Source organism: Oncorhynchus tshawytscha, linkage group LG24, assembly GCF_018296145.1.
Source record: "Oncorhynchus tshawytscha isolate Ot180627B linkage group LG24, Otsh_v2.0, whole genome shotgun sequence".
Classification (NCBI taxonomy): Eukaryota; Metazoa; Chordata; class Actinopteri; order Salmoniformes; family Salmonidae; genus Oncorhynchus; species Oncorhynchus tshawytscha.
In genome coordinates this window covers 20,953,832-20,978,286 of record NC_056452.1, presented here as the reverse complement: position 1 = coordinate 20,978,286, position 24,455 = coordinate 20,953,832, and the positions used below count along the sequence as shown (strand labels likewise).

General features: G+C 40.7%; 1 protein-coding gene across 4 annotated transcripts in view; it reads right to left on the bottom strand.

The window, feature by feature from the left end:
* LOC112223434 (cGMP-dependent protein kinase 1) overlaps positions 1 to 24,455 on the bottom strand; it is a 166,022-nt gene that overhangs the window by 28,617 nt on the left and 112,950 nt on the right. For all 4 annotated transcript variants that reach the window (XM_042305513.1, XM_042305514.1, XM_042305511.1 and 1 more), the window contains exons 5-8: positions 21,030 to 21,093; positions 11,427 to 11,504; positions 11,033 to 11,127; positions 3,421 to 3,486 (exon numbers count right to left, since the gene is read on the bottom strand). In XM_042305513.1, the coding sequence (XP_042161447.1) occupies positions 3,421 to 3,486; positions 11,033 to 11,127; positions 11,427 to 11,504; positions 21,030 to 21,093 (303 nt within the window). The remainder of the gene's footprint in view (positions 1 to 3,420; positions 3,487 to 11,032; positions 11,128 to 11,426; positions 11,505 to 21,029; positions 21,094 to 24,455) is intronic.

Genomic DNA, 24,455 nt, shown 5'->3' with positions numbered 1-24,455 from the left:
TGTACAGCTCTGTGTGGATGAACCAGTGAGAGCTGGTCAAACATGTAGCTTTTTGTCATTCTCAGTGCAAGAGGTACATAAAGCCCTGAAATCCTTCGATCAGAGTAAGCCTGCAGGTCCTGATCTTCTTGATCCCTGCTTTCTAAAACTGGCGGCTGATTCCACAGCTGAACCACTTACAGATCTGTTCAATCTAACCCTGGAATGTAATGAAATTCCAAAGATCTGGAAATCAGCATTTGTCCTACCACTTTTAAAAGGGCACTTTGAAAAGGGGGAAATCCAACTCTTTTAAATAATTATAGGCCAATCTCAAAGCTGTCACCCTGGCAAAAATACTTGAAACCCTTGTTAGTGAACAGCTAAAAGAGTTTTATATAGTAACTATTTTTTCAATGTACCAATCGGACTTCTGGAAGAAGCATAGCACAATTACAGCAGCCATGAAGGTTTTAACTGATATCACTGAATCCCTTGACAAAAAACAGCACTGTGTCTCACTTTTTATTGATCTCTCTAAATCTTTTGATACATTTGATCATGCTATACTGAGGCAGAGATTGTCGAGCGTAGGTCTTTCAGAGCATGCAGTTGCATGGTTTGCTAACTATCTGTCTGATAGAACTCACTGCACTCAATTTTATGGGCTCGTGTCTGTTAAATTGTCTGTCTGTAATGGTGTGCCCCAGGGCTCTGTACTTGGTCCCATCTTATTCACTATTTATATTAATAATTTAGACAAAAATGTGCAACATGTGCAACTTCACTTTCATGTTGATGATACATTTTTTTATTGTTGTGTCTCGTCTCTCACAAAAGCTTTCCAGAACTTGCAAACTGCTTTTTATACTGTTCAACATACCTTGTGTCAATGGAAGCTTAACCTCAATACTGACTAAACTAAAATAATGGTGTTTTCTAAAGCAAGAAATAGACCTCTGAACCTTTCACCTATTACTACCCGTCAGGGCAATGAGATTGACAATGTAATCTCATGTAAATATCTTGGGATTTTAATTGATGACAACCTCTCTTTTAAATTGCATATTCAACAATTTACAAAAACATTGAAGCTGAAATTGGGATTTTATTTTAGGAATAAGGTCGGTTTTTCTTTTGAAGCCAGAAGGAGGCTAGTATCAGCTACATTTATGCCTTTACTAGACTATGGGAATATTTTATATATGAATGCTTCCGCTCAGTGTTTGAGATCAATTGACACCCTTTACCATGGAGCATTGAGATGTATTTTAAACTGCAAAACCCTTAAGCATCACTGCATTTTAAATACCTGGGTTGGCTGGGAAATAAAGTGCACTTGTAGGCTCAGTCTCTGGCATTCTTCTATTTACAAAGCCATTTTGTGTTTACTACCATTTTTGGGGGGCATTTTTATTGTTCAGAAATGTGGTGGGTACTCTCTTCATTTGCAGGACTTTATCCTGCTAACTGTTCCAAATGTCCGAACTGAATTTGATGAAAGGGCTTTATTGTTTTCTGCGCCATCGGCTTGGAACGCCTTACAAAATCGTTTTAAACTGGAAGAACTTGTCCCGATTGGTGTTTTTAAATCATTGATGAAGGATTTTAAGGCTGATTCCCTGGCCTGTCAATGTTTTAATTTGCTGTTTTAGGATTTTGTTATACTCTTGTGAATTCTCTCTTTTTTTATTAGATTGCCTGTAGTTTTTAATCTCGTCTGTCTATAATTGTGTAATTACTTGGTGCAGACTATCTTGGCCAGGAAGCTCGAGAAAAACAGATTTCAAATCTCAATGAGCCCTTCCTGGTTAAATGAGGGGAAATAAAATAAACCTATAGGCCACTACTCTACAGGGTAGCCTAGTGGTTAGAGCGTTGGACTAGTAAACGGAAGGTTGCAAGTTCAAACCCCCGAACTGACAAGGTACAAATCTGTCGTTCTGCCCCTGAACAGGCAGTTCCCACTGTTCCTAGGCTGTCATTGAAAATAACAATTTGTTCTTAACTGACTTGCCTAGTTAAATAAAGAAAAAATAAAATTTCACAGGCTACTACTACTATTCTACAGGCTACTACTCTACAGTCAATTACTACTCTACAGGCTTCTACCACTATTCTACAGACTACTACTTCTCTACAAGCTACTACCCTACAGGCACTACTCTACAGGCTACTACTACTCTACAGGCCACTACTACTCTACAGGCCACTACTACACTATAGGCCACTACTCTACAGGCTACTACTACTATTCTACAGGCTACTACTCTACAGTCAATTACTACTCTACAAGCTACTACCCAAACAGGCTACTACTACTACTCTACAGGCTAATACTACTATTCTACAGGCTACTACTACTCTACAAGCTACTACTACTACTCTACAGGCTATTACTGCTACTATACAGGCTACAACTCTACAGGCTACTACTCCACCGGATACTACTACCAATCTACAGGCTACTACTACTACTCTACATGCTACTACTCTACAGGCTACCACTACTACCCAACAGGTCACTACTCTACAGGCTACTACACTACAGGGTATTATTGCCACTCTACAGGCTACTACGCTACATGCTACTACTCTACAGGATACTACTACTACTGTACAGGGTAATACTACTATTCTACAGGTTACTACTACTACTCTACAAGCTACTACTACTACCCTACAGGCTACTACACTACAGGGTAATACTGCCACTCTACAGGCTACATGCTACTACTCTACAGGTTAATTATACTATTCTACAGGCTACTACTACTACTCTACAAGCTACTACTACTACCCTACAGGCTACTACACTACAGGGTAATACTGCCACTCTACAGGCTACATGCTACTACTCTACAGGTTAATTATACTATTCTACAGGCTACTACTACTACTCTACAAGCTACTACTACTACCCTACAGGCTACTACTCTACAGGCTACTATTACTACCCTACAGGCTACTACTCTACAGGCTACTACTCTACAGGCTACTATTACTACCCTACAGGCTACTACTCTAAAGACTAATACTACTACTCTACAGGCTACTACTACTACCCTACAGGCTACTGCTCTATTTAGATATTCAATACTGCACTGTTGGGAAGGGATGCAAAGCTTTCAGTAATTTACCAAAGTTACCAGAATCTTCAGTGATTAACAGAAAATCTATGCCAATCTGTTTATATCTCTAGTAAGTTATACTTGAATAACTTTTTTTTAAAATCGTATTGTCCATATTGTACATGAGTTTCTAGAGAAAATAGCCTTATTAATGAAAAAGATAATCTAAGATACCAAAATGCTGGTAGTTTATTGGTAATCTTTACTTGTAAAGTTTCCAGTAACAGACCCTACTGTTGGGAAGGGCATGCAAGTTAAGTGTTTCACTTTACTTGTGTGAATGTAACAACTAAATCTTGAAACTACTTACTCTCTGTCAATGACCAGGCAGGTGACAGCTTCAGCAGCGATCACATTAGCCGTCCTGATGTCCTCGCTGTGGGGACACAAAGTGACAACACATCAGTCAAAAGTATACCCACATTCCTCACTCTTGGATGTAAGTCACTGTTCATTCAGAAAGTAATATTCATGTTAAATTCTAGTTAGATTTAGCCTCAAGGGAATAATGTTTTCGAAAAATGTGAATACGGAATTGCAAACATAGCATTCAACGCATCCTATAAATGGTAAATTGTCATGATCGTAATCTCTACAGTTATCTATGCTGTCATTGGAATCCCCTTCACCGTAACCTGAAGAAGTCTTCCCCAATCACTTTAATCTGTGTCAGTGGTATCTATAATGATCTGCGATCCACCTGTGAAAAACACACACACACACACACACACACACACACACACACACACACACACACACACACACACACACACACACACACACACACACACACACACACACACACACACACACACACACACACACACTCTGGCACTAGCTCAACTGATATTAGTCTGAGGGAGAGAGAGGGTCTTCTCCTAAATGATGCTTGTGAAAGGTCACATCCAGCAGCTGTGCAGTATGATAATTACAGTGAGGTGAAAGGGTTAATAACACACTGTCCATCAACACAGAGGGGATGGTACTTTAGAGCTACAACACATTGCTGAAAGAGGCTATCTATTGTAGGTTTTCCTGAGCCTAGAGTACCAGTAAATTGTTATCCCTAAAGAGCATCAACTGCAAGATATCAGTAAGAGACAAATATACCATGAGACCACTTCCGAAGATTATTAGAAGTTCTTATTGGTGGATGCATGTAACTGCATGTACTGTATATCACATCACTGAATGGGGGATGCCCAGATGATTTCATAACGAACCAAAAATAACAGAACAGTGGCCGAGCGAACACCTTGCTAGTAATACCATACAGCATACAACATTAATTCACATTAATTCAATATGGTTACGTATAACATGGCATTGTGGAATACTTGCTTGTGATTGGCTTGAGTGGCATTCTAGAGCATGCATTATGAACACATTTCTAATGGCAAATGAACACATTTCTAGCAGCAAATATGTTCAATTATAGACATGGAAGAAACATTCCTCCATGTGTCATAGGATACCCAGACACCCCCATCTGATACCCCATCTTCCATGCAATCAGCTGGCTGCCCTGAGCTGTCCAGTACAGACTGTCTCCATGGACCATACCAGTGAGACCAGGTGTATTCCTCTAGGGGATTTGACAGAACTATCTGGTGACAGAGGGGAAAAGGAAGAGGGAGACGGAGAGAGGGAAGAATGAGAGGGGAATATCCAGCCCAGTGTAACACATGAGCCCTCTAATAGATAGACAGGGAGAACAGCTGTGATTTCCCCCACTGCTCATGGACGAGGCAACAATTCCCTGGACTTCACAAGAACATGCTGGGATTCAAAAGGCTCAGGCTGAGGTGGCCATTTCACACAGAATACATCACAGTTGTTGCTAGCCGACCACCCACCTAGCCTTACACATTCATTTCAATGCTTCGGTGCACAGCTGATATGTGTAAGGCGCTACCTCCCAACGAGGGAGCAGGATGCCATTCTTCAAGCCAATTAGCACGTATCATGGCAGGGAGATGGAAACATCTACAGTACACTATAGACCACAGCTGCTATATCACCAGATACCTCCCAGTGAAATGAGAGGAGAGCTTTCTAGAGATAGGATGCCACATATCATGGTAGGGAGAGAGAAACATATCCCACATCAAACATTTTATAACTACTATGAGCTTCGAGGGAGGGTACTAGACAGGGAAATATATGTTTTTATTTAACATCGGCAAGTCAGTTAAGAACAAATTCTTATTTACAATGACGGCCTACACCGGGCAAACCCGGTGAATTGAACAAGGGTGTCTGTCGGAAGCCTCTAGCACTGAGATGCATTGCCTTAGAGAGAGACAGAGAGACAGAAACAGAGAGAGACAGAGAGAGAGAGAAACATAGACAGAGGCAGTGAAAGTGGGCATGGATGCCGGCTAGATTGAGCCAGGCACTGCCATGCTCCAGAGATCAATTTGAGCCTTAGTAGACCGTGCCTTCACCGACACCAATCAACAACCAGTGAGAGAGCAGCCCGGAGGAAAGGTTATGGTTGTCAATCTCACCGGAAATGTCTGCACAGAACAAAGACTAGGGGGAAATATAAATGCCATAGGCATTTAAGGCCTCAGTTTATCACAACCCAGCCAAGAAATTCCACAGATTAGGAGAGATGCCAGGAAAAACAAAGGCTTTGTAAAGTAGCTTAGAGCTGGTCAGACTGCTCATGCCAACTGGCAAACTAACTCCGGCGAAATTAGACATTCACTCTGCTGACCAGTCTGCTCTCTTTGGCTCAGTAGCTGGAAGGCTCTGGCGATGAATTGAGCACTGATTGGTGCTAAAGATTCTTGGGCAAAGTCCAGGCAGGTACTGTATGTGTACCCATGTGTGGCTGAGAAGGAAAAAGAAAGATGCATGTGTTTGTATGCGTCCTGTGTGTTTGAGAGGGAGAGAGAGAGAGAGAGGAGTCCTGACATCTCCCGTATAGCCAATAATTAGCCTTAATGTGAGGGGCATGGTGTTTTGTTTAAAGCAGATATGAAAGTCCACTTAGCATACAACCTCCTCCACATCAAAGCCTGTAATCCACTTAAAACCATTTAACCACGAGGACTATAGTGCTGTCCTGTCTGTAGTCAACTCCTCACGACTCACTCCCCTCCTCCCCCAAGGCTGCTCTAGCATGCACATATCGCTAAAGATCAATGTCAGCGTCTTGGGTAAACAGCACGGCCCCTTTATCAAGCACTGATTGATTTGCTAAACACAGTAATAATGGAGAAGACCGTGTGCTAATTAAGACAAAGGAGAGATCAAAGGGAGAGAGGCCGATTTGGAGATATAGCGTCTTTCAAAGTCTAACTAATACACCACCATAGCTCATTATGTCCTAGCTGTTCAGGGCTGTGACTGCTACTCTGGTGAACATCGAAGCAGTGTAGAACAAGATATCCTTGTCTTTGTTTGTTGTGGGGGAAAAGAACAAGAATTGTAATGCTATTAACTAACGAGAGGAAACCCCAGTGAGATATAATACATTTATTGCGTTTTCCAATTATATGGACTAAATTTAAATGGTGTATTCAGTCTAGCAACAAAACACATACAGTTGAAGTCGGAAGATTACATAGACTTATGTTGGAGTCATTAAAACTCGTTTTTCAACCACTCCACAAATTTCTTGTTAATTAACAAACTATAGTTTTGGCAAGTCGGTTAGGACATCTACTTTGTGCATGACAAGTAATTTTTCCAACAATTGTTAACAGACAGATTATTTCACTTAAATTCCCTGTATCACAATTCCAGTGGGGCAGAAGTTTACATACTGTGCCTTTAAACAGCTTGGACAATTCCAGAAACTTATGTCATGGCTTTAGAAGCTTCTGATAGGCTAATTGACATCATTTGAGTCAATTGGAGGTTTACCTGTGGATGTATTTCAAGGCCTACCTTCAAACTCATTGCCTCTTTGCTTGACATCATGGGAAAATCAAAGAAATCAGCCAAGACTTCAGAAAATACATTGTAGACCTCCACAAGTCTGGTTCATCCTTGGGAGCAATTTCCAAACACCTGAAGGTACCACGTTCATCTGTACAAACAATAGTACGCAAGTATAAACACCATGGGACCACGCAGCCGTCATACCGCTCAGGAAGGAGACACGTTCTGTCTCCTATAGATTAACGTACTTTGGTGAGAAAAGTGCAAATGAATCCCAGAACAACAGCAAAGGACCTTGTGAGGATGCTGGAGGAAACAGGTACAAAAGTATCTATATCCACAGTAATTGTAATTGTATTTCCTATTACCACATCATTTACAGTTTCTATAACTTTAGTTTTCAATGTGGGCCAATTTATTGGTGAATTCTGAAAAGCTATTCAATGATTGTTCCATAGGGATGTGGTTTTAGGGAGGGATATTGGTCCTTGTAGGATCCCTTTCATTTTCTTCCATGTCATAATGTTAACTATGAAGTTGTTATAGTGTTCTTAACTATGACGTTGTTATAGTGTTCTTAACTATGAAGTTGTTATAGTGTTCTTAACTATGAAGTTGTTATAGTGTTCTTAACTATGAAGTTGTTATAGTCTTCTTAACTATGAAGTTGTTATAGTGTTCTTAACTATGAAGTTGTTATAGTGTTCTTAACTATGAAGTTGTTATAGTCTTCTTAACTATGAAGTTGTTATAGTGTTCTTAACTATGAAGTTGTTATAGTGTTCTTAACTATGAAGTTGTTATAGTGTTCTTAACTATGAAGTTGTTATAGTGTTCTTAACTATGAAGTTGTTATAGTGTTCTTAACTATGAAGTTGTTAATGTGCTTCGCTCCATCCTTTGAAAACAGACACGTGAGAAGATTCTGGGGAAAAGCATGCACCTCTTCAATATGTACCCATTCTTCCTCTTTAGTGCATTTAACTATACGTTGTAAGTAAAAGCCTTGGGTTGTGAGTTGATTCAACTCCAAGTCTGGGAGGTTAAAACCACAGATTTAGGGACATGTACAACTTAATTTATTCTATGAGTTTTATTTCCCCATATAAAGTCTGTTATGGCCGAGTATATATTTTTTAAAGAATATATTTTATACCACAAAATGTCGATCTGAAATCTTTTGGACATCAGAGCAATGTTGAGGGAATTCTATTTGAGTCAGAAAAAGGATATGATATGATATGATAGGTAAGATATACAAAACCTTGCAGAAATTCTATCCAAATGACAATCTCTATTTAAACTATTGGAACCAAGACTTAAAAAGAACTGATATTGGCACAAGATGGAGTGAGTGTTGGAACATAACCAACGAATATAAATGTTAAATTGTCCATTGTTCTTGTCAATGTATGTTTTATATTTGTAAATACTTTTTTTTTAAATTGACCAAACTTCAAACTGTTGCAAATGTTAGCTTGGCCCATTGACTGTCCACCACTGAAGCCACCATAGCCACCTGAGGGCTGACATAGCTCGAGGGAACACCAGGAGGCACTGTCTCTTTCAATCACAGCTTGACACTGGATATAATAATCCCTCCCTGATACTTTCACCTCTCTCCTCTCTCTCGTCTCCTCACTTCTAATCCGAGCTGGGAGCAGGTCACTGTGCCACAAAACCACTGTGCCTATCTCTCACTGCCTCCAGTCAGCCAATCAAAACAGCCTGTAGACTCCTAACGGACTACTGAATGATATAATGCATGGTTAAGGACTACTTCTTGGCTTTATGTCAAAAACAAATTACCATTCTAAGCACTCGCTTTCAGGAAAATAGTTTAATGTCAAATGAGGTGACAAGAAAAGATTTGGTTTGAATATGTTTACTTCCCCTTTGTACTTATTCTACATGAAATATCTGAATGCATATTCTGCTGCAGCATTAAAACATCCTTTTCAAAAGTGATCAGGTTAACACCTCATGTTAGAGTTTGAGCCTTCTCTTGCCCCGGAGATGATTAAAAGCCGAGAGGTGATCTTTTCTAAATCTCACCGTTCACTTTCTACTGGCCTGAGGAGAACGCTTTACCTTCCGTCATGCCTGTGAGAGCTTCCAGTCCATTTCCTCTCTAATAAAGACAGCTTAACCTGCCTTAACCCTGACTACTTCCTTTGTTAACACTTCTCTCCCCACTGGTCGTCACGACTCCTGGAATCAATAAAGCTCCTTCAGCGGTCATGGCCTCCTGTAAACCCATCATATAGTTGAATCCCTCCTTTATAACGGTCCTCACACCACACTGACTCAAAGACTGTCTGTCTGACTGTGTGAAAGAGGGAGCCCCAGGTCTTCATTCATTGACTTTACCAATCAGTGTGATAGCTGCTCCTTTCTACACCTCAGGACCAATGACCTGAATAACATTGTTCCACAGCTATACCAGGACAGAGAAGAATGGCTGAACTTCAGGTAGCTATCATGTCAAGGGAAGAGCTTTTGTTAGGTTAACACAGTGACATGAAACCATTAAAAACAAAGAGTATTAATGTAATTGGAGCCGATTTGCAGAAAACCTTTTTTCTGTCACATTCACTTTTATCATTCATCTGTACTGTACTGCACATAAAGTAGGCTTGCTTGTATAACTTTACATTGTAATGCAGTACTTCATCATACACCCCAACTGATCGACAGATTGGACTCTTCCACAATACAACCTCTCTTCCACTATACAACCTCTCTTCCACGATACTACCTCTCTTCCACTATACAACCTCTCTTCCACTATACAACCTCTCTTCCACAATACAACATCTCTTCCACTATACAACCTCTCTTCCACTATACAACCTCTCTTCCACAATACAACCTCACTTCCACGATACTAGCTCTCTTCCGCAACACTACCTCTCTTCCACAACACTACCTCTCTTCCACTATACAACCTCTCTTCCACTATACAACCTATCTTCCACGATACTACCTCTCTTCCACTATACAACCTCTCTTCCACAATACAACCACTCTTCCACAATACAACCTCTCTTCCACGATACTACCTCTCTTCCACAACACTACCTCTCTTCCACTATACAACCTATCTTCCACGATGCTACCTCTCTTCCACTATACAACCTCTCTTCCACAATACAACCTCTCTTCCACAATACAACCTCTCTTCCACAACACTACCTCTCTTCCACTATACAACCTCTTTTCCACGATACTACTTCCCTTCCACGACAGAACCTATCTTCCACGATACATTCTCTCTTCAACGACACTACCTCTCTTCCACGATACTACCTCTCTTCCACGACAGAACCTCTCTTCCACGACATAACCTCTCTTCCACTACATAACCTCTCTTCCACGACAGAACCTCTCTTCCACGACAGAACCTCTCTTCCACGATACCACCGATCTTCCACGACAGAACCAATCTTCCACGATACTACCTCTCTTCCACAACATAACCTCTCTTCCACGACATAACCTCTCTTCCACGACAGAACCTCTCTTCCACGATACCACCTCTCTTCCACGACAGAACCTCTCTTCCACGACAGAACCTCTCTTCCACGATACAATCTTCTTGCGCAATAGTGTCTCTTTTCTACCAGGTCAACAACAGACAGCAGCGGGAGGAATTGGAATATGTGAACAGCTGAACTTTAGGATGACTTTGCCTTAAGTGGTATGCAGTGATGAGAGGGATCTGAGAGAGGCTGCTGACTGTTCTGACACGGTGGGGCTCTTCAGACACACACTGAGGTGGCCTAAAGAGAGCACCTTTCCATCAGAGAAATACACCTGTTCACTCTCCCTCTATCACCCTATCTTTTACTCTCTATTTTCCTCTCAGTCCTGGTGAAGTGATATTGGTGTATCATACTAATCATGTTACATATTCCACCAACTTTCATACTCTTGTATTGGAGGAGATTAGAAAGAAGTCGTTTCCCCTTCAGTATTGCAAATCTTCATATTATGGACCTTTCCACAGACAAGACTAACCAACTTACCCCTGCAGGGCTTTCTCCCCAAACCAGTCTCCTTTGCCCAGGCCTCGCAGGTACACAGGCATGTCATTGGAAGAATCCTCCCTGGTGACGTTCACCTGTAAGGAAAGGGATCAGCAGTCATTCATTGCTCTAATATTGGAGCCTCTCTCCGACCCCCTCCCCGCCCCCTGTGGCAGGGGAAGGACGCTAGACCAGTAAGCCTGTTATAAAATGACGCTATAACAGCAAGGAGTTCCATCACAAATTGATGATATACCCCCAGGAGGATGAGGTTACCACTTTCTGACATTGAGCTAACCTCTACCGTAATCACCGTAGTAGACAGGCCTTGGCTAGCCCCACTGATGCCGTGCACCATTAATACGTGCACCTCTATTATCAAAAGGTTGGTCACCTTTCCCTTGCTGATGATGAAGAAGGTGTCCCCTCTGGCTCCCTGTCTGATGATGTACTCCCCGTCCCCGTAGTGCGTCTGAAGAGAGAGGAAGAGAAGTGTCACTCAGCACTGTCATGAATGGTCCGAAGAGACCTGACAAGAGTCCTCAGCGTCAGGCATGCAACCACCATGTTGAATCTACACCAGTCCCCTGACGTAGAACGGCAATAGGACCACTGTGTGCACAGACCATGTACTGTCAGATATCCGTTTTCCTGAGTGAAACATCCTGCATTTAGTCAGATTGTGACCATCCCTCAGTGAGGGAAGAGAGTGAGAGAGTAGGGGGATGTGAGCGGGATGAGAGGGGGGACAGAGAAATAGGGCTGCTGCTTCATGTCCATCCTTGGCAGCAGGGATCAATATGTGAAGTGTTTCCAATAATTACCGCAATAATGATCCCCTTTTTTACTAATACTGTAGAACTTTGTTCTAAAGCTGTATCGGTACCCATTGGGCGCAGTGATCGCAATATATTGGCTGTATCCAGGAAAGCCAAAGTTCCAAAAGCTGGGTCTAAAATAGTGTATAAGCGATCCTACAAAAGATTTAGCTGTGACTCCTATGTGGAGGATGTTAAAAATATTTGTTGGTCTGATGTGATTAATAAGTAGCATCCAGACATTGCATTTGATACATTTAGGAAATTGCTTCTTCCAATTATTGACAGACTGTTAAGAAACTGACTGTTGGAACTGTTAAGGCTCCATGGATTGATGAGGAATTGAACAACTGTATGGTTGAAGGAGATGGGGTAAAAGGAGTGGCTAATAAGTCTGGCTGCACATCTTACTGCAAATTGAGAAATGATGTGACTAAACTCAACAAAAAGAAGAAACCGTTTTTAAAAATGTTTTCAACCTTTATTTAACTAGGCAAGTCAGTTAAGAACACATTTTTATTAACAATGACGGCCTATCCTGGCCAAACCCTAACCCAGATGATGCTGGGCCAATTGTGTGCCGCCCTATGGGAATCAAACCAGGGCCTGTAGTGAGATGCAGTGCCTTAGACCACTGTGCCACTCGGGAGCCAAGATCAATGATTTATAGAATGATGTGAGCCACCGTACTCATGCATAAAAAAACAATAATGAAAGAAAAGCATTGTAAGTTTCAATTTTGCAAAGATAGTGTGGGAGAGTTGGAACAATTATTGTTATCGATCAAAAATGACAAACCTCCTGGAATTGTCCCTCTGACCACTCTGACATCAATGTCACTGAAATCGAAAATGACATCAAAATCACAGTAGTTCTAAAACTCACCTCACTGTGATGCTCAATCTGAAGATAGAAGTTCAACAGCAGGTTGAAACAGTGCAAAACATGGTTGTTGTGGATGTTGTTTCAAAGCCTAACATGCTGACCACACCGCTCGCATTGCAAAATAAATGTACACATACATGTTATTCAATCATCTGCTCAATCATCCACACTGCTCACGCGCGCCAACGAGAGTCTGCCTTTGCCAAGCTCTAAAAAAAGAAGTCAGTTCTATTTGTGACATGGAAGGCGGTGCAAGTCCTGCCTCTCCCATCTCCTCATTGGTTTATAGAAGCATATACCCATGTGCCATCTCCTCATTGGTTATGCCAATGCTGTTGCTAGCAAATGGAAGTGGGTCTAGGGCATCAGGTAAGGAAGAGGTGATATGATCCTTAACTAGCCTCTCAAAGCACTTCATGATGACAGAAGTGAGTGCTATGGGGCGATAGTCATTTAGTTCAGTTACCTTTGCTTTCTTTGGAACAGGAACAATAGTGGACATCTTGATAATGAGAGAATGAATATGTCCGTAAACACTCCAGCCAGCTGGTCTGTGCATGCTCTGAGGACGCGGCTAGGGATGCCGTCTGGTCCGACGGCCTTGCGAGGATTAACATGCTTAAATGTCTTACTTCGGCCACATAGAAGAAGACCCCACAGTCCTTGGTGGTGGGCCGCGTCGGTGGCACTGTGTTATCCTCAAAACCGGCGAAGAAGGTGTTTAGCTTATCCGGAAGCAAGACGTCGGTGTCCGCGACGTGACTGGTTTTCCCTTTGTAGTCTGTGAATGTCTGTAGACCCTTCCACATACGTCTCGTGTCTGAGCCGTTGAATTGCGACTCCACTTTGTCTCGGTACTGACGTTGTGCCTGTTTGATTGACTTACGGAGGGAATAACTACAGTTTGTATTCGTCCATATTCACAGTGTCCTTGCCATGGTTAAATGCAGTGGTTTGAGGGCCTTTCAACCTTCGTCTCTCCCGAGCCTGTACGGGAGTTGTAGCAATGAGACAAGATTTTTTTTTAAATGCACTTTCAGTTGTGCCAAGCTACAGTAGTAGCGTCATGCCCAAGAAGACTCGAGGCTGTGATTGCTGTCAAAGGTGCTTCAACAATGTACTGAGTAAAGGGTCTAAATGTGTTATTTCTGTTTTTTATTTGTAATATATTTGCAAAAATAAAATAAAAAACAGTTTGTCATTATGGGGTATTGTGTGTAGAAAAAAAGGAAAGTGGGGAAAAAAAACTATTTAGTCCATTTTAGAATAAGGCAAAATAACGTAACAAAATGTGGAAAAAGTCAAGGGGTCTGAATACTTTCTGAATGCACTGTATCTAATAAAACTCAGAGGGTTTTCTTAAATGGAAGCATCTCTAATGTCATATATGTAAAGTGTGGTGTACCGCAGGGCGGTTCTCTAGGCCCTCTACTCTTTTCTATTTTTACCAATGACCTACCACTGGCATTAAACAAAGCATGTGTGTCCATGTATGCTGATAACTCAACCATATACGCATCAGCAACCACAGCTAATGAAGTCACTGAAACCCTTAACAAAGAGTTGCAGTCTGTTTTGGAATGGGTAGCTAATAATAAACTGGTCCTGAACATCTCTAAAGTTGAGGAGACTAAATTACTTGGTGCTACTTTAGATTGTAAACTGTCATGGTCAAAACATATAGATTCAATGGTTGTAAAGATGGGGAGAGGTCTGTCTATATTAAAGATATGCTCTTTTTTTGACACCACACTCCACAAAGCAAGTCCTGCAGGCACTAGTTTGATCTTATCTTGATATTGTCCAGTCATATGGTCAAGTGCTGCAAAGAAAGACCTAGTTAAGCTGCAGCTGGCCCAGCATGTCTTGCTCTTCATTGTAATCAGAGGGCAAATATTAATACTATGCATGCCAGTCTCTCTTGGCTAAGAGTTGAGGAAAGACTGACTGCGTCACTTCTTTTTTTAAAAAGAAACATTGTGTTGGAAATTCCAAATGGTTTGCATAGTCAAATTACACACAGCACAAACACACACTTACCCTACCAGACATGCCACCAGGGGTCTTTTCACTGTCCCCAGGTCCAGAACAAACTCAAGGAAACAGTATTATACAGAGCCATGAGTTCATGGAACTCCCTTCCATCTTATATACAGTATTATACAGAGCCATGACTTCATGGAACTTCCTTCCATCTTACATAGTGCAAATGAACACCACCCTGGTCTCAATAAACAAATAAAATAACACCTCACAGCACAACGCCTCTCCTTCATGTGACCTTCTTGTTGTGTGTGTGTACTGACACGTATGTGTAACTCATAGATGCACACACACCCTACATGTTCATGTTTTTAAATGTATGGAAATTGTAAAGTCTTTTGTCTGTAATGTATTGTTCATTTTGTGTCAGACCCCAGTAAGACTAGATGTTGCTAATGGCGATCTTAATAAATCAAATCATATCCCTCCCTCCAACTGCTCAGATGTGGTAAGAGAGAAAGACGGCGAGCGATTTTGACATCTGATGCAGGGGAATGAGTAAATCAACTTGAAGCCTTTTAATTTCATGTTGTGCTAATTTAATAATAATATAATATTACTATATTACATATTCTACATGTCATTTATGTTGTCATTCATTCTCCCCTGACCGCTACCCCCTATTGTGTAGCAGTGAGCTGTTCTAAAGGACCAATCAGGGACGACCCTCACAGGATCCCATCCTGCCACTTCACTGAGCAGCAGCAGCCCAGGTTCAGGTCCGTCAGGTTTCAGTGTTCCAGCCACAACGTATCAAATTACCTGCTTTTATTCCCCACTGTTTGGTTTTCAGAGTGGCAGGAAGGCAACCGAACCTCTGTGTAGGCAGCACTGCATTAACTTGGACTTTGTATTTATTATGGATCCCCATTAGCTCCACCAAACTTGGACTTGGGTGGAGGGAGTAATGAAACACAGTAGGGATGTTTTTTAAATTAAAAAGTACTAAAGTACATTAGCCATGATAAATAGGTCTGATGTAAAAGTAGATGTATATAATACGTCACAGATCAATAGTACCAGGTTTTTATTGATTGATGGCAGCTGACAGCTTTGACTTTCATGTCAAAGTTGGGTACATCAAGAAGACAGAGATCAACATGAGCTGGAAGCCTGGCCCCCAGATTCATTTAAAATAGACAGCAGAACCATTTCAATAAAGATGGAGCGAAGCAGAGGGTCATGAATCGGAAATGAGATTTCGTGGTATAATGGGCAGGCTTATCAAGGGGAAATTACGGCCTGTACTGTACTGTATGTAGCATCGCTATGCATCAAATCATAAATAAATAAATGGTATTCAAAGAGTAAATCCTATTTCTAATAATCTATAATCAACGATGATTGACAGGTTGCGGGGAAAAAAATCAGTTTTCATTCCTCTCACTCTCTCAGCCTGAGACTATTGATTGGGAATAGCTGTTTAACTCTCCTCCTTCTTCTTCCATATTTGAGGACACAGCAGCTTGTGAGGATCGCAGAACACGACGGGAGTCGAGACAAGTCGTCCCACACATTAACGCAACCCTCACACATCAGCTGGAAAACAGTGAACTCTTGACATGCTCTGCTCTGCTCCGTATGGGCCAGAACAGACAGTGTGGGAACGGGGAACGTCTGGAATTAAAAATAAACCTCTACTCCCAACCCAACCGCTGCCTGCCTAGTCACACATCCATAGTAGGATCTTGTAGGTTTGATACCACCATGAGTAATACCGGCAATGCTTACATTCTTTATTCTTTACCAGGACTGTATGTTCCTCCTGCTCTGGAATGACTGTAAGTGACACTAAACAAACACAGCTCACCGATTGACTTTTAGAGAGCAAAGAGTGTTTATGCGAGTCAGTATTTATTTACCTGACAGGCTAGTCAGGGAGGAACAGTCACCATCAAAAACTAAGGTGAGCAATCTTTCAACAGTTCTTTCAAAGTTTCTTCCTGTGCTTTAGTTTATTTTTAGGCCTGGGAGAAAATGTCACCGTTATTCATTGAAGCTGCATGGGAAAAAAATCCATTAAGATGGAGAAGAAAGAAAGAAATGGCTAGTTTAAAGGGAAAATGACATTTTGGGCTGACACAGACTTCGTTTTTTCTTTCTCCCAAATTGAAACATACCACCTGTGTCATGAGCGGTTTCTGCCAAGGAATGGGCATTTACAAAGAGTAGAAGACAGATATGTGTCCCTATAAACTACACAGCATGAATAGTGAATATAGCTGCATAGAACATCATAACACCTTTTTAATCTCACTTTAAAGATGAATTGAGCATTGATGAAAGTTAACTTGTCAGACAATTCTTATGTTCATTATGAAAGGTGGCTAGAACTTCAAACAGTAATCTTGGAGTTGTAATGGGTATTTCTCACGATGTATTTGGCATATCAGTAAAGGAAAGGAAAGACATGGTTGAAGTACGATGATGAAAAGGTGCCCCCCACAGACGCAGAAAATTCTGCTACACAACACTGAATTACTTCTTTACTTCGTGGCATTACTTTATCTACCACTTTGTTTTACACTAATCAGTTCCATTCTTACATGGGGCACCCCTATCTCCTTTGGCTTCCATGTGGAAAGAGAACCCAAGACCCCCTCTTCTGTTCTGTTATACAGAGACTGTTAGCTGATATGGGTGGTGAGTTTGGTACCCTGCCCAGCAGTGCTTGACTTGGGAAGGAGCACACTGGAGTAGAGTACCAGCACCTCAGATGTTCTACTGCTTGAGCTCCTGGACCTCTAATAGGACGTACACTGTATTCAGAAAGTATTCAGACCAATTGACTATTTCCACATTTTGTAGCCTTATTCTAAAATGGATAATCTCATCAATCTACACACAATACCCCACACTGACAAAATAAAAACTGTTTTTTTTTAATGTTTGCAAATGTAAAATAAATACATAAATAAATATATATATATATATATATATATATATATATATATATATAATATATACATAAGTATTCAGACCCTTTACTCAGTACTTTTGTTGAAGCACCTTTGGCAGCAATTACAGCATCGAGTCTTCTTGGGTATGATGCTACAAGCTTTTCACACCTGTATCTGTGGAGTTTCTCACATTCTTCTCTGCAGATCCTCTCAAGCTCTGTCAGGTTGGATGGGGAGTGTCACTGCACAGCTATTTTCACATCTCTCCAGAGATGTTTGATCGGGTTCAAGTTCGGGCTCTGGCTGGTTTGTTACTATGGGATATTGTGCATAGATTAATGAGGACTTGTTTTTATTTAACCCATTTTAGAATAAGGCTGTAACGTAACAAAATGTGGAAAAAGTCAAGGGGTCTGAATACTTACCGAATGCACTCTACATAAACTCAAAAGTACGGTGGAGCTCCTGTATCTAAATATAAACACCACCGACAACCAAAATGAGTACCGGCACCTATTTCAGTCCAAGTCAAACACTGATGCCCAGTCATCCGTTGCCATAGAAACCACACCGCAGGGTTCTGTCAAAGTTTTTTTAAATTGTGTCTGTCACCGCACTATGCTGTTATTTTACACTGACTGAAGCGTGAAGACAAAGTAAGAAACAAACTGATGCCATTTGAAAAACATCTATATGTGAGCATATACTGGCCAGAAACCACACCGTAATAATAATTATAATGCTACATGGGACTTATATAGCGCTTTTCAAGTCACTTTACAATTGTAGAAACGAAACAAACAGATGAAAACAAGACCACAACAGGAAGAAACACAACATGAAACAAAGAAACGGGGAGGGACTTAAGAAGGTAAAATAGTGGGATGTTCTAGTGTATGAATCAGCAAGCAGGTGTGTGTGTGGGTGTGTGTGAGGGGGAGAGAGAGAGAGAGAGTGTGTGGGAGAGGTGTGTGTGTGTGTGGGGGGTTCCAGAACTTTGGAGGAATACCATGAGACTTCTGTGTTTTAAAGTAGATTCTCCTGTAATCATGGAGGAAAGCCTGAGTGTTCTCCCTATAGATATCTCACAGGAGTCCTTATCCCACACTGCAAGGCTGTAGGAGATTGTTCCATAATCCAGCCACTTGAGAAGCCTCCATGGCACGTCTTTCGAGGAAAACATTACTACTTGAATGCATAAGTATTAGTCGTATGCACAGACTACACACACACAGTCCTTTGTATGCAAACATCTTCACTGCTTTTTACCTGATATGATGACTGACAGTAGTAATGACATAAATCTCTCCGAGGTTTAAACGAAATGCCATGCGTCACAGATGTTGTTGTAAAGTTGGGTTTTGCTGAGGTTCCTAATGTTCTCGTCCGTGACCTGCACTACTGGGTTTCCTCATTTAAATCATGTTAGTGCAGTAGTTGTTTATTATTTTATGGTACACTGAAGCTAAACACTACTGTAGTTAGTCAGAGGCAAAAAACACAGAAAATCACTGCACAGTTACAAATGGTAAGAAATGGACTAATGGCTATTTGTGAGAAAGGGGTGACATTTGGGTGAGGAGATTGTCTGTGTTGTGTCGTTCCATGGTGAGGCTGCATAAAGTCTGATCGATTCCAGCGTCTTCTGGCGATGTATACAGGTAGGTACACACAATCACACACACGCACGAATGCACGCACACACAACACACGAGAACAACATGCAAAGACACATCGGCAGTGATCTCACCTACACCACACTGAATGGCAGCATATTTATCATCAGCCCCCTTTGGAGCACCCTTCAACTGTTTGAACATTCTGTGTTTTCCCTCATGTTTTATTTCAGTCATTCAGCGAGTTCTAGTTTTATTCATCTGAAACTATACGGCACTATGGATTGGATTTGGTGTGATGTGACCAAATACTGTTTAATCAGATGAATCATTACTAAGACGTATGTTTTCCCTTTGCATGTTATTCTATTATTGCTCTGTAAGGGGTTAAAGAAGTCAGGTCGACTCAGAAGCAGCAGTTGATGCCAATGAAAACTGAGGCCAACGCATTAAAAAACAAAATATGGTTTGATATATAGGCTGGTTGAGGAATAAGGATGTGTGTTCTTAAAAATGGAGCTAATCCTCTGTTGATCCAATAGATTAAAATAACCATGAAATAATGTATTTGATTCCTTTGTGATTTTTTGTGGTCATACTTAACTTGACTACGATAGATAAAGTCTGCCGCAAATGATATTGTTCTCGTTTTAATGACCAAATGTTCTTTGGAAACCAGTTATACTGGAGGTCAAGTCATCTAATTAACTTGGAACAGCAGAGAGATTATTGCTGGAAATAAACAAGCATAAAGATTTAGGAGGTGAAGGACTGTAGAGACTGGATGTAATATGTCCGCGTTTCTCAAGTGATCCTAAGGACCCCCGTACCACCGTTTTGGGAAACATCTGCATGCCAATGAATAGTAAGATGATTAGTCAATCTGCTCTGAGGATGTGATTACACCTGGAATTGCTCCCTCTCACTCATGGACCACATAGACACTGTTTATTGTAATATTCTGATCAGGGCCAGAATGGTTTTCCTGACCATGTGACGAGACTAGGAATACTTCTGGGCCCTGGTTATAGTCTAGTTTACAGTTATTCTCGGTCATGTCATGTGGTCATGAAAATCTCTTGAGTCTTGCTTCGGAGGCAGAACTGAGAGATTTCCGCTAGATCGGCCAACTGCAAAGTCCAAATTGGCTATAAAATGTATGGACTTAATTTAAGGCTAGGGTTAGGCATTAGGGTTAGCAATGTTGTTAAGGTTAAGGTTATAGTTAGGTTTAAAATCAGATTGTATGACTTGTGGCTGTGCCAGATAGTGACCACTCTGCAGAGCTGCCTTCAGAACAAGATGCATGACAAAAAAAAAAAAAAATTCTGAGACTGTATTGCAGGCAGAGTTAGCTCAGACGTTGTCGCAGTGAGTTTTACCTCAGGTTGTGTCTGGTGAGTTATTGACTACAGATAAGAACTCAAATCAATTCAAATAGCTCTGTCAGACCAGGACAGGAGACCTTGAAATGCACTTCCACTACTATGAAGACTGCAATGACTACAAATTGCAGCTTAGTTACATTTCCAGAGAAACCTATTTTAAAATGTGAATACCCACAGTATAATAATCATTACGATTTATCAAGGCAATCAACTCTTCATCATGTAATGATATGGTTCATCATTTAGGGAAATGTAAAAGTCAATGAAACAGACGTAAACTCATCAGCACCCATTGCCACAAACGAGGTAACTTCGCAAAGTTCCACAAGGACACTTAGGAAACTCACCTCTTCCATCACGTCAGCAAGCTTGCTTAGTATTTCTTCTGAAAGGCCTTGGAATGTTGGAACACTGTTGGGGAGAGGTAGAGAATGAGAGTTAGCTGTTTTGGAGCCTTCAGACACCAAGGTGAAGCCAACAGTTCATGCTGTTCCTGGCTGGTTGACAGTACTAGGTACTGTGGAGCTTGATGACTTGCAAAGCATTGCCCACCACAGCGATAAACACTGTTTATTCACATAAATCACACATCGTCAATATTCTCTCTGTTTTCTATCGTTCTGTTATCTATCTCAGTAAGTAAGCCAAAATACACAATGCACTAGCAGAGCAGGTATGCAGCATTTATGTAAAAAACAGCACAGCACGTTGCATGACAGAGTGGAGTCTGTATGACTGATTTTAAAAAAACACCAGGGAAAACCACATAATGTACGTACATAGACACAGCTGTGGCAGCACCCTTATGGAAAAACCACATCCATTTCACGTGATCACATATGATCTTGTGTGATCACATGTGATCACGTAACAACATATACAGCAACATGTGAAGCAACATGTGCTAACATAAAACTCCACATATGATTACATGTGAGAATTAATGTGAAATAAAAAATGACAACATGTGGATGCAACATTTCAACACGTGATAACATGAAATTACATTTGAGCACATGTGAAAGCCGAGTTATAAAATGTTGTTTAGAATACTTTACTTTAAAAAGCAGCAATTTACATTAATTCAATTTAAAAAGTCATGGTCCCCTGAAGGTTTTGTCTACTTCCCAGTTGGCTCCAGGGACATTTTTAGTTGTTCTCAGAATGTTTACCTTTGAAAACACAGTAAATCTACAACTAACTACTGTATTTTTACAGCTAAACAAAGGTGTTAATGGACAACATGCTGAATACTTTGGATTCAACCTCAATTGGGATTTGAACTCATAACCTCTTCATTTCTAGCAACCTGAAGTTCTTGCTGAACCACCAGGTCTATGGACATCGTGGAGATTGGCTGTATATTTATTGTCATGAACACATTTCTGCACTTTGCCTAAAGTTGCAGTAAAAATCAGCTAAATATATACAACAACTTGAAGGTGTTATTTCTATAAAATGACAGTATGCTGCTGTATTCTGATTTCAATTACGGTCAAATCTTGTATAGTAAATAACATTTTGATGGGATTGAACTAATAACCCCTTGCTCACTACCAACCTGTAATGTCCTGTTACAGTGCAGCTACACCACCAGATCCGTGAGTAGAAAAGAGATATGGCCACAGACTTATTGGCAAGAGCGGATCTGCACTTTGGTCAAAGCTGCCCAGAATCAAGTAAATAACTGTACAATTGTCACCACCAATGTAACAACGTAAAACTAGCAGTGCCCAAAGACACTTGATTTAAAGTATACAATAATTCTTTGGGGTTAGAATTTGCAACCACTTGGTTGGGAGAGCATCAATGTTGCTGCAGCGCTTCCAGGTTCAAACTAATTGCTTGGAACTGAACAAAAATATAAATGCAACAACTTCAAAGCTGTTACCGAGTTACAGTTCATACGGGGCTGGTTGAACGTACTGCCAAATTCTCTAAAACGACGTTGGAGGCAACTTACGGTAGAGAAATGAACACTCAAGAGCTGCACTGTTTAGATGCCAATTCCAAGCTCCCTTAAAACTTGAGACATCTGTATGACAAAACTGCACATTTTAGAATGGCCTTTTATTGTCCCCAGCACAAGGTGCACCTGTGTAATAATCATGTGGTTTAATCAGCTTCTTGATATGCCACACCTGTCAGGTGGCAAAGGATAAATTCTCACTAACAGGGATGTAAACCAATTTGTGCACAAAATTTGAGAGAAATAAGCATTTTGTTCATATGGGATATTTTATTTCTGCTCAAGAAACATGGGACCAACACTTTACATGTTGCATTTATATTTTTGTAGCACACTCTTAAAAATAAGAGTATGGTTGGGGTACAGTGTTGTTCCCTGGGCTACAAAATTGTCAAAGGTACACTAAACAGCTACACATATAAACTCACATGGTCCAGTTCAGTACCTGTAGATATAGGAGATTTTTCTACCCAATATTTTAAATATAAGGTACGATCATCACTGCACTTTAAAATATACAGTGCCTTTTGAAAGTATTCAAACCCCTTGACTTTTTGCACTTTGTTACATCACAGCCATATTCTAGAATGTATTAAATCGTTTTTTCACTCATCAATCTTCTCACAATACGCGATAATAACCAAGCAAAAACAGGTTTTCAGAAATGTTTGCCAATTACTGTGAAATGTACTAAAACCCACTTGCAACCAGTTGATAGCCAGTTATTGGACGTTAAACATTAACTTCCTGTGAACCAGCTCCCATTAAGCTTTTGGAATATGCACAAAAACCCCTAAACAGTGCCGCTCTTGCGTGTCACAACTGCTTACTAAAATTGAAAAACTGACAGTGTCAAAAGAGATGCTCAACCTTCTTTAACATAACCATAAAAGCACTTAAACGTGTTCAACATTTCCAATGACAGTTTTAGACCATGCCCCCAAATATGCTAGTGAGTCCCCGCCAGCACATTGCCTCCACCTACATTTCATTGTGCAGTAATGATACCTAATCCTGCATTCGTAACCAAGTGGGGAGTGGGATTTTACCACATACGCCTGGGAAAAATCCACTTGAACGGCCCTCCAGCTGGTAATTAATAGTGGGGAATGCATCTATCATCCCTGAGCTCCGACTTCTCCCATATGCTGACCTCTGACATTAAGGAAATGACCTCGATAACAGTATGTTTGGCAGTTAAATGTAGTAACAAAATATTATTTATGAAAAGCAATCTATTAATATGGTTTTTGAACTCCGTCATGTGTTTATGGTTGACGCAGCTTGTTGGCCATTCGCCAATTGGCGTTTCTCAACGAGTTCAAAGTACATACAGTAAATGCAAGTGGTATTTACGACTTCACAACTGCTAAATTTCCACCTCCCACATGGTTACGAATGCAGCATTATATGTATATTGGGTGGAAAAATGTACCATTATAATAGATTATGGGCACATGTACCCTAAAAGGTACTGATGTGAGTTCCTATGTGTAACTCTGAAGGTTCCTTACCTGTACCTTTGACCTTTTTGTACACCAGGAAACAAAACTGTCTAACAGTGTGCACTATTTTGCACATAACAAAAGAGTGCCATCTGCACTGCTATTTTAGTTATCAGTTATTCTGACTATTCTAAATCCCAGATAAGGACATGTTGAATAATAATTACTGCATAAATAAACCACAATGTAAGCATGTAGGTCAAAGTGTGTCAAATATGTGAGTTGAAGAAAAAACAAGTTGAAGACTCATTTTTGTTTGCAGGGCATTACCTGTGAAATCTCATGTGAAAAATTGAATC